Raw genomic sequence first — 11,837 nt, forward strand, 5'->3', positions numbered from 1 at the left:
CCCCGATGTCCTTGATGTAAACCATGGTCGCTCACTAAACTCCCCCTGACCCCCCCCCCATATGTGGCCGCAAAGGACAGAAGTGAAAAAGTCACGACCAGAAGGTAGCTTCATCCTGATTTAAGATTATTTTTAATATCCTTTTGTTAAGGTCCTCACCATTCATCTTTCAGGCCTGTCTGGGGCTCTACCAAATAATGCAATCCATGCATCTGTGAGATTAACCATATTTGTTCAAGATGTAATTACATAAAATTATTAAATTCCCTTTTTGGCCAAATCAAAGACAACAGGAAAGGACACCTACATGTCACTGCCCTTTATAAATGCAACTCAACCGAATGCAAGCAGCATTGTATTCAGGGTGTTTCTGCAGTCTAAAATGGTTTAGCACTGCACTGATACTTTGCACACTGCCTTGGAGGTTGTAAATAACCCCTAATAATTCATGATACTGTACAGTAATTTACTGATTGTAGTGACAAAAGCAGAAGGACTGGGTTTATAATTTTCTGCCCAAGGAAACCTACTTTTATATATATATATTTTTTAAGATGATTCCATTGTTTTGGGCTTCAGAGAGATGCTACAAACCCATAATCCCACTTTATGCTTTTATGTGAAACCTGCAATTTTTCATATAAGTAGTAACTACGGTAACTACTACGATTAAGTAATCATAAACAAGGTGAGATTTATTACAGCTCATTATTTTCTTTCCATAACAGGAGTGAAAAGAGTTGCACTTCAGGGTGTATCACCCATTTTTTTGCATTTTGTACATTTTGTACCATACTTGTTAAATGAGGAGTGATATCAACAAAGCTAAAGCTGATATAGACTAACATCAGCTGCAGACACAGCTCTAACTTTTTAATTGTGAATCACCTAGATTTCTGGATGCAAATTGGCATTTTTTTTACCCATAATGCAACATTTACCCATAAAGGATGGCATGCAATGGGGCTTGGCACAACTATATGAAGTACAAGGAGCATGTTTGGATGTAATCGACTTTAATGAATAGATACATTCAACATTTGCATCCATTCTAGTATGACTTAAATGCAGCACTTGTGTCTGTGTTTGTAAAGGACCACTTAAGTATGATCTTTTAATAAGGACATAGACTACCACCTACCTAGATTTTTATCCTTCTATTCATCAGTATATAAGGTGTGAGAAATTATTTGCCTGTATTAGGGGACTTAAAAATGTACAGACATACACTTTCACAAATGGTTGTATTAGCGCCAGAGCAATAAGGCTACACCAAGGCTTCAACTCTTGTTTATGAACATCTACACACTACACACTATTTGTGGCAGCAAATTTCATGCTGAGCATTAGCTTAAAGTGAATATAACCCCAAAATATAATGTTGCTTAATAATAGAAAATATAATTCCAGCTCATTCCTGCTCATTTTTTTTATGACGTAAAATGCATAGTACATCTGCCTGTGTTAGATAAAACTTTCTTTTAAAGTATCACAAAGCTTAAAACTTATCACTTAAAGTCACACAGCAACACACAGAAGTAGGTGGTAATAAAAGATTTTTAATAAATTGCTGCTATAGTTCCCTATCCACTAGTTGATCTAGAGGAAGGCGAAAAAATCCCCTCTGAAGCCATGGCCCCAAAGGGGAAAAAAAATTCCTTCCTGACTCCAAAACGGCAATCGGACTTGGTCCCTGGATCAACCATGTTTATTTTATGGTGGTGATGATGGTGGTGATGGTGGTGGATTAGTATTTTTATTTAAATCTATAATTTTAACTATAGTTTTAACTACTTTAAACTATAACTAACAGATAAAGACTTGATGAGGAATCGATGTTATACTCTATCCGCTGTGATTAGATGTTACAGGTTTCACCATGTTACTAACTTGGCAACACAGAACTGCTTCACTCCTGCCAGTTGGGATCAAGGAAAGAAAAATCTTCAAGCATTCGGCTCTCGCTGGAGTCGCCAGTTGGAAATTCGATTTTCTTTTCTCCATAATATTCGATTGGTCGCTAATTAGATAGAAAACAAGAAAAATATGAATAATCAGTATTTAAATCAGATTTTGTTGGAATTTTCCATAGACCCAAGGATTTGATTTGAAAATATGGTGGTAGACTACCCTATGTAAATGAAGGCAAGTGCTCTATTTAACCATGGTGAGGCAAACTCAGTATCCCCAAACCCTGGGCTTTTGGAAAATCTTAACAATCAAACATTGACAGTTGGGTGCCATTTATGTCACTGGGACATGGGGTGGTATGGTATAGTAATGGTATTTTCTCCACTGGCAGAGAAGTGTAGGGGCCACATACTATAGGTAGATGGAAAGCATATAGCTTTATTGCATGTTGCACCTGCCAGCACTTACTAACATGCCCATCTGAATGACCAGCAAATTAGGGAACAGGTGAGGGGAAAGCCTATCTAAACTGGATGCCTGAATGCACAATACTATGTTGCTTTTGAACATTTTTACTAGGTGCTGGATGAGTTGACATAGCAGTGGCCCTGATGTAACTTACTATAAAGCAATATGGTCTTACTGTTTGGTTCAGTATGGTACTTACAACTTTTGGCTTGAAAGGTGGCTCTAGTCTACGTTGTTCCACTTCTTCCCAATCGAGGCATGCAAAGAATGGATGTTCTCTGATGTTTCCGTTTACCCCAAGACGCTGGTCAGGCTCGTTCTTCAGTAGCTAAAGAAATAAATTAACAATGAAACATTCTTTAGTATATATCCTGTTAATAATAGTTTTTAACCTGCAACTCTATAATTTGCATTTACTTTTACTAACCCCAGCATTCCAGAAGTGGGTTTAAGAACAGACTAGACATATAGAAATAGAAATACTAGATGGTCCTTTACTGTGCATTCTGTTCACCTTTTGTTTAAATAATTCAATATCTAATACATGTCTTAGTTAACTTTGCCAGCTACATAATATTTATAGCTGAACATCTCCATTAGTGAGTAAACTACTCCTTTGGTTGTTTCTTTTTGCTGCTCATACTGACCTTGCACAAAAGATCTTGCAATTCTGGGCAGAGATATGATGGATAATAGGGCTGCCTTTGTAGAACCTGATGAAGCTGTTCTTTTGTGTTGCCTTTTGCAGAATATGGCAAGTAGCCAGTGGCCATCTCATATAAGGTGACACCGAAGGACCACCAGTCTGCTCCTGTGTTGTAATCCATCTGTGACATAACCTTCAGAGAATTGAAGACAAGATTAATTATCAAAGTGAAATTACATTTTAAGTGAAGTAGTTTATAACATTTTGCACAACATTTATGCCCCATGAAGAATTAAATAGTCTAACAATCAAAACTTGCACAAAGAAATGTACAAGAGGGATAGAACAATGCATTAATATTAATTATCAAGCCATAAGTCCATCTCAATATTCACTAGGCCCTCATTGATTTTTGGCCACTGGGACAAAGGTACTATCTAATGTGTAATATTCATCTGCGTTGTCTGTTATAGAATAACGTACATCTCACATGTTTTGGAAAAATTTTAAGTATAACTAACTCATAGATAGGTAACAGGTCCAGCCGCTAAAGCACCACAACTCCCAGTATTCTCACTCCAACAAGCAGTAAGATATAGAAGCGCTACAGCTTGACTAACCTTTATCTACTGTTTCCTACAATTTGTCAGATTGTTCAAGGACCTTAATGCAGTCACAGTCACATATCATGGTGGCATTAAATCTAATTACCTAAGAATAGTATAATTTGATTGTTTCTGAGAACTAACCAATTTACACAACTGACTACCTTACATGTAAAGCCAACAATATGTCTTGTGCATACACTCACCATTTCTTCAATGATTTTGGTGACTGGGACAAAGGTACTATCTAATAGCTAGTTACAGTAGGAGCCATAAACCTGCTTCTATTGATGCTAAAATCACAACATAATGACCAAAACTACTTTGAATAAAATCCTTACTTCTGGGGCCTGGAATCCAAATGTTCCTGCACCTCCACTGTGGGTTTTGGGACCAAACATGTTTTCTAAAGAGAGCCCAAAATCACAGATCTTAACATGGCCTTCATCGTCCAGAAGAACGTTGTCCGGTTTGAAGTCACTGGAATACAGACAGCAGAACAATTTTTGTTGATATTATGGACAGAAAAGAAAAAATTCAAAGCAATAACATGCAGATGCTTAAAAATAAGTTTCTTCAGGTAAATTTAAGGAAGGGAATATGGTTGGGTATATTTATTGGATAAAATAACATAGGCAGGGCTGAGCTATGTTAAAATAAATGCCACAAAAGCCAAATACCTTTTATTCTTACAGACGCTAGGTCTTTTTCTGCAAGGGGGGCAGTGTGGACACACCTTGCAATCCCATTGAATCCCTGTGAGACTATTACGACAATTTCATCTGGCATCATTGATGTGAAAGAGTGAGACAAATCTATCTAACCTTGGTTCAAGACTATTTGGAAAACCATGTGAATGGCCAGATAGGACTATAAAAAAATGAGGATTTATTTACCGATGAATGATTCCATTGGCATGCAGAAACTGAAGGCCGACTACCATCTCTGCTGAGTAGAACCTTAAAAATAAAATGAAATACAGCTTTTTCCTTAAACAAGAAATTATGTTCAAATACATCAACATCGTTACAGATTTAATCCTAAAATGTAATTTGGGTACTCTAAGTACCCATTTTCCCATGACATTCCCATGCACCGCTGTTTTCTTCTTTTAATTCTATTCCTTTCTTTTCCCATTTTACTTGCACCATTCCTGTTTCTCTTTAGCTACTGAGTGCCCTGTTTTTAAATATTGATCATCTGTCTCAAAAAAAAGTATTGGTAGTATATATATACGTATATATAAAACTTAATAGTTGCTAAAAATAGGACACTCTATAACATACTAAACAATAACTTAAAGGTGAACTATCGATATAATTAGAAGCCAGTTATTGCTTTAACGTTCACAGTAACTAAAATAAAGTCTCCAGTTTTGATCTACCCATGGTCTCCTTATATTATATAATTTGCCCAGTTTGTTTACAGCATCTACGCAGTGTCGGACTGGCCCATCGGGAAACCAGAAAAACTCCCGGTGGGCCAAGGTGTCAGTGGGCTCTCATTCTTCTAAACATTTGGCAGATTTCATGGCCATTCCCTATTTCTATAAGAACAAAGGGGCTAAATAGATGGAACAATAGATTATAGTAAGTAAAGAAAAGAGAATAGGAGAATAGAGGTTGAGTGAGGAGAAGAAAATAATACTGAGGGTGGGCCCCTGGTCTAAGGTTTTTTGGGGGGCCACTGGTGTCCCAGTCCGACACTGCATTTACGTCTCATTTCTAGCTGCCCACATTGGTGACTCTTCTATAACAAGCACCTACAAGATACTTACAATATTCTGCGTTGAGTCAGATTTCCTTGACTGCGGATCTGTTTCAGAAGAGTTCCCCCGCTGGCATGCTCCATTACGATAAAAGCTTGAACCTGGTTGGAAAGACAAGTAAAAAGAGCATTACACATACAGTAGGAGCACGGACAATCTATCCTAATGCGGGAAGCACCTATAACAATTATGTAAATTATATGTGATGCACATGATTTACGTGATTAAGAGATTTACCTTTGTCTTCTATTAGCCATTAATATTAGCAGGGGTATATCATTCTTTATATTGTGCATTTAAGGCAAAATATTAGTGAACTTGAATAAAAAAAGAATCATCAAATCAAATTTTATTATTAACGTTGCTCCTAAACTTCAGTATAGGTCTGCTGTTAGCACCTTCATTGCCATGCACAGCTCCTAGAACCTTCACTCTTGTGCACAAATTCTAGTACCAGCTATCCACTCTCCACATATAATATTAGTTTTATTGGAGTGCTACCCCTTTAACCCTGAATCTGAACACTTTCCACTCATTCACACTCATATACAACTCCCAGCACCTTCAGTCTCACATGCAGTTCACAGACCTCTCTTCTCCTGATTCCTCACAAGTTTATCTACCTAGTTTCCCTGGGCATCAGACAAGTCAAATTTTTTATAATTTCACTGTCATGCAACTCCCAGCACCCTCACTGCAATGCATGCACTGTTCTTTAAATGAGAAATTTGACTCAAAATTACTGGAGGCAGTATCAGGTCTGTTACCTCAAGTGGCTGGTGGGCCAGAAGCATCTCTAAAGCTACCCCAGTAACTATGTAATTAGATTTTTATGCAGCAGCTCTCCTGTTTGCAGTTTCAGCAATCTGGTTGCTAGGCCCAAATTACCTTAGCAACCATACACTGATTTGAACAGGAGACTGGGATATAATTAGGAGAGGTCCTCTATAGAAAGATGTGTAATAAAAAGCAGCAATAACAATACATTTGTAGCCTTGCAAAGCATTTGTTTTTTTAAATGGGGTCAGTAACCCCCATTTGAAAGCTGGAAAGAGTCAGAAGAAGAAGGCAAATATTTTTTTTAAAATCTATAAAAAATAAATAATGAAGAGGAAGTCCAGTTGAAAAGTTGCTTAGAATTGTCCATTTTATAACATACTAAAAGTTAACTAAAAGGTGAAACATCCCTTTAATAACCTTGGCCATTTAGACTGCTGCTCCCAACTTCTAATTATTTATCAGCTTTACAAATAGTTTGAGTAATAAAAAACAGCAATAACAATATATTTGTAGCCTTGCCAAGCATTTATTTTTTAGATAGTGACCCCCATTTTAAGGCTGAAAAGAGTCAGAGGAGGAAGGCAAATACTTCAAAAACTATAGAAAAGAAAACATGAAGACCAATTGAAAAGTTTCTTAGAATTGTCCATTCTATTATATACTAAAAGTTAACTTAACCCCTTTAATGCATGGGCCCAGTACAGAGGAAAGTAGGCCTCTTGCATACAAAAATCCTCAATCATCTTCTTATGTAACATAAAATAGCTATACTTTTAAAACCATACAGCCTCAAATATAAGGACCAATAAAACCTTTTTATTTGAGGCCATTGTAAGAGCCCTGTACTTAACACCTGTCATACTGGTATTCAGCAGCCTGTACCAAAATCCCACAGGTGCAAGTGCTCGATGCTCCAGCACTATTGTCTATAGGATTTGTAAATAAGACCAAGAGCTCACTCATAAATGTCAAAATCCCTCAATATAGAATAGTAATGTGCACTACACCAATTTTCAAAACATTGTCTTCAGAAAAGTGTACCTGAGATTGAAAAGCTGCGAATGCTGGACAAATGAAAGCACATTTGGTTGCTAGCTTCATTATGCAAACTTCTTTTAAGATGGCTTGGTCCTTTTCATTTTGCTTTTTAGCAATGATCTTAACGGCCACAGGTTTATCTTTGCCCGGAAGAGAAGCCAGCATCACCTAAGAACAGAAAAAACATGAATGTAAGGCTAATGATTACTGTTAGTAAAAACATCTGGCATGCTAATGGATTGTACTTAAATACAAATAATTAATCCTAATGCTAATAGATTGTAGTATCAGCAAATAGAAGGAATCTCTGCTCAGTCTATATTTTGAGGCATGTTATTGGTTATTGGTCAAATAATGGAAAATCATTAAGATTATATTCAAAATGCCATTTAAATCTAACTTATACAGAGCTCCTCAGACTTCTTGTCAATATGAACCAGCTCTCTAAAATGGGATGTTTACCCACACCCTCCAAAATTCTTAACTTGTGTGAGTGCAACGGTTCCATATAAAATCAGTGGCAAGACCGCATATTTGCTTGGAAGAAACCTGTGTTGTGCTTGAGGCAACCAAGTATTTGCCCCATCTGTCAGCACAGTGTTTGCATATTTAATTAACCAGACCACCTGATGAGCTGAAATATGACATAGAAGCTTCAACTCACCCTGCCATAGCCACCACTCCCCAGCTGTGTATGGAAGGTGTAGTTCTTTATGTCCAGGTGAGGTGGTCTTGGAGCTTCTATACGAGGCTTCTTCTGTTCAGTTGGACCTTAAGGGATAAAACAAGATCCTGTCAACAATACATCAAACTACACAAACTCATCATGTTACAAATTATATTTGCATCCATCCTGGTACTTTTAGCCTTTGAAAACATTCTGTTCAATGGTATAACTTAAATACAGGTAGAGTATTAGGCCTCGTTTTCACTGAAGACTTTAAACAGAGCATCTAACATGTCAGCTCTAAAGAGTCACCTTACTACCTAAGCTGACTCACTTAGGTATATTTGAAGGCTATATGATTGATTGTTTCAGAATGAGGAGCAGATTGCATTGATCTGAGTGATCAGTTTATTGATTGCATCTCTGCAGAATTGTGATCCCATTCTTTACCTTCTTGGCCAATGACTGCCCATAGCTTTTAGTATTGCTTCTGTTCTGAGCAATGAAACCAATCATTCAGGGTTTTCACACACACATAAACTATTTTAAGTACCTATGGATTAAGGCAGGACTTAATAGAGAATAGATATATAAACGTCTATATTTAAAACAAGGGGAAGGCTATACAACAACTATAACAATCTCTCTTACCTGCTATGTCCTCATCTGGACTTCTTGATCTTTTTGTCTTTTTCAAGTCTTCATGGTCTCTATTCTTCCTATGTGTGCTATGTCTGTGTGCAGCTGTCTTCTTGATGTCTTCAGCACCGATTCCCTTTTCATTTTCTTCCTCTAGTCGGAGTTGTATCTTCTTTGCTTCGTGGCCACTTCTCTCTAGTGGGAAAAAATGTATTGTTATCCTTGTTTGTTAAATAATTGTAACTTAAATAAATACATGATGATGACATGGATATATGGCTGGCCTCTTTTTGGGGAGACTAAACCTTTGTCAATCTTCATTATTCTCTGCCTATGCTAATAGATATACAATATAATGTGTAAATCTCAACAGTAAAAATGTTGCGTTAGTGGTATTATTTTACTTTTACACAGATATGAATATTTAGGAAATGTAGTGTAACTATTAATTTGGTACAAACCAGCATTATATTATTGCAGTCTGTAGGCCCATGTGTACAGGTCAGAGATAAATGATTCTGCATTTAAATCTCTCAAGTTGTTGACCCTGCAATTTCCACTATTTATAAACCAAAAGTGGTAATTTGTTGGAGTAAAATTAAATATGCAATGGCCAAAATATATCTCAAGACCGTATGAAGGATTTCAGTCATTTGAAATAGTGTAGAGACCTGTTTTCTTTTGTTATTGCTAGCCTACAACTCCCAGAATCTTTTGACATATTATCAAGGTTAAAGAATGTTGGAATTTACTATCCAGCAACATCATGGGACACACGGTTAAAAAACGGGTGTAAAGGAACCAGTCCAAGATCTCATACACTTATTTAAAAGGATTGTTTACCTTTGAGTTAACTATGATGTAGAGAGTGATATAATGAGAGAATTTGCAGTTGGTTTACATTCTATTTTATAATTTATGGTTTTTTAGTTATTTAGCTTTTTAATCAGCAGCTCTCTAGTTTGCAGTTTCAGCTTTCTGGTTGTTATGGTAAAAATTACCCCAGCAACCATGCACTGATATCAATAAGAGACTGGAATATGAATAGGAAAGGCCCTCTATAGAAAGATGAGTAATAAAAAGCATCAATAACAATACATTTGTAGCAGTACAGAGCATTTGTTTTGTAGGTGGCGTCATTGACAAACATTCGAAAGCTGGAAAGAGTCAAAAAACTGAGGCAAAAATCTATAAAAAATAAATAATGAAGAGGAAGACCAACTGGACAGTTGGTTCAAATTGGCCATATTTTTGTTAACTAAAAGGTGAAACATCCTTTAATAACCTGGACCATTTAGACTCTGCTTCTCTAAACTAATTATTTATCAGCTTTACAAATAGGTCTCATAAAATGTAATCTCATTACCTGCAGCATCTTCCTCTGAACTTTTGCATTTTATTTTCTTCTTTTTGTGTCTGTGGTCTTTACTCTCTTCGGGTGTCTTCTTACTGTCTTCAAAGCGGATTTTTTTCTTATTTTCTATTTCTTCTTTACTTTGAAGCTGTCTTTTCTTGCTGCTAATCTCTAATGTGTTGTGTGCCATTTTAGTTCTGTAGTGTATTGGACGCAACTACAATTTATAAATTCCACTGCTCCAAACTATCTTCTTTTGAAATCTACCTCTAAACTCTTTTCTCCTGGAATCTGCCACCAAACCTTCCTCTCCTTATATCTACCTCCAAATTCTCCTCTCCTGAAATCAACCCACAAACTCTCCTTAAATCTTCTCCTGAAATCCCCACCTGAAGTCTACTGTATCTCCAAACTCGCCTGTCCTCCTTCTCCTGAAATCTACTTGCAAACTCTCCTCTCCTGAAATCTACCTCCAAACTATCTTCTCCTGAAATCTACACACCTCTCCTCAAATCCTCTCCTTAAATCAAGCTCCAAACCCTCCTCTTCTCAAATTTACCTCCAAACTCACCTCTCCTCTCCTTAAATCAACCACCAAACTCTCCGTTCCTGAAATCTTCCTCCAAACTCACCTCTCCTCAAATCCTCTCCTTAAATCAACCTCCAAACTCTCCTCTCCTCAAACCTCCCTCTCCTCAAATCCTCTCTTTAAATCAACCTCCAAATGCTCCTTTTCTGAAATCTAACTCCAAACTCTCCTCCCTCTCCTGAAATCTAACTCCAAACTCTCCTTTCCTGAAATCTACCTCCAAACTCCTCTCCTGAAAACTGCCTCCAAACTCTCCGACAATCTGCCTCCAAACTCTCTTCTCGTAAATTCTAACTCCAAACTCTTCTCTCCTAAAATCCGAATGATCCTAAATATCTTCTCTAAGCGCTGGCTATAAACTCTCCTATACTCTACTGCTGGCTCCTAACTGACAAAAACGGCAGTTGCTCAATTCACCTCTCCTGAAATCTACCTCCAAATTATCCTCTCCTCTCCTGAAATCTATCTCCAAACAAACCTCTCCTGAAATCTGCCTCCAAACTCTCCTCTCCTGAATCCTGCCTCCAAACACTCCTCTCCTGAAATCTACCTCCAAACTCTTCTCTCCTCTCCTGAAATCTACCTCCAAACTCTCCTCTCCAGATATCTGCCTCCAAACTCCCTTCTTCTGTCTTCAAACACTCCTACAATCTACCTTCAAGCTCTCCTCTCCTGAAATCTACCTTCAAACTCTCTTCTCCTGAAATCTATCACCAAACTCTCCTCTCCTGAAATCCAAATTATCCAAAATCTTCTCTAAGCTCTGGCTGCAAACTCCTCTACACTCCACAGCTTGCTCCTAACTGACAAATTCGGCAGTTACTCACATGGCATGCGGCAATGTGTAGCTTGTCTCAAGTCAAACTGTGCAGTAATATCAAGCACCTTTCTGATCTCTATATTTGACTTCATCTCATCCTAAGAACATGTTAAAATGTAAAACAAGTATTTAACAAAAAACAAGCTTGTTTTCTTGTTTCAGAATGAGGGGCAAGAATACCATCATTTGAAAGGGATAATCCTTTAGTATTTATGCCCTTCTCCTATTTTTTGCTTTTCCATAAACAGATAGGTTGGAGGTGGGTAAAGTTGGGCTCCCCAATAACCACTTATAAGTAGACATTTTAACCATGTAGTTGTCTATACCTTATTTATAGTACAGGTATGGGACCTATTATCCAGACTTTTCCGGATAAGTTGTGTTTGCATAATCTGGATCCACAGAACTTGTGTCTAAAAAATGAATTTAAATATTAAGTAATCCCAATATAATTGTTTTGCCACCATTGGATTTATTATATTCCTGTACAGGTATGGGACCTGTTATCCAGAATGCTTGGGACCTGGGGTGCTCCAGATAAGGGATCATTCT

The 11,837-nt window shown here is 37.2% G+C and overlaps 1 protein-coding gene across 1 annotated transcript; it reads right to left on the reverse strand.

Moving 5' to 3' along the window:
• Positions 1-1,548: 1,548 nt before the first annotated feature.
• Positions 1,549-11,535, reverse strand: LOC121400028 (protein kinase C delta type-like). Its single transcript, XM_041582426.1, has 10 exons — positions 9,889-11,535; positions 8,535-8,717; positions 7,881-7,987; positions 7,220-7,384; positions 5,408-5,499; positions 4,527-4,589; positions 3,972-4,110; positions 3,027-3,218; positions 2,579-2,707; positions 1,549-2,020 (listed from the first exon to the last, which is right to left on the reverse strand). Exons 1-10 carry the CDS (start codon positions 10,064-10,066, stop codon positions 1,910-1,912), a joined length of 1,359 nt encoding a protein of 452 aa, XP_041438360.1. The 5' UTR covers positions 10,067-11,535; the 3' UTR covers positions 1,549-1,909.
• Positions 11,536-11,837: the final 302 nt, after the last annotated feature.

Source organism: Xenopus laevis, chromosome 2L (assembly GCF_017654675.1).
Source record: "Xenopus laevis strain J_2021 chromosome 2L, Xenopus_laevis_v10.1, whole genome shotgun sequence".
NCBI classification, from domain to species: domain Eukaryota; kingdom Metazoa; phylum Chordata; class Amphibia; order Anura; family Pipidae; genus Xenopus; species Xenopus laevis.

What these genes read in the sequence shown, in the direction of transcription:
- LOC121400028 (XM_041582426.1), bottom strand. Translation starts at nt 10,066, where the DNA reads ATGGCACACAACACATTAGAGATTAGCAGCAAGAAAAGACAGCTTCAA. An exon ending in GGAGTGGTGGCTATGGCAGG is followed by an intron (nt 7,385 to 7,880) that starts GTGAGTTGAAGC and finishes TTCTGTTCTTAG; the next exon opens with GTGATGCTGGCTTCTCTTCC. An exon ending in TTGGATTCCAGGCCCCAGAA is followed by an intron (nt 3,219 to 3,971) that starts GTAAGGATTTTA and finishes AATTCTCTGAAG; the next exon opens with GTTATGTCACAGATGGATTA.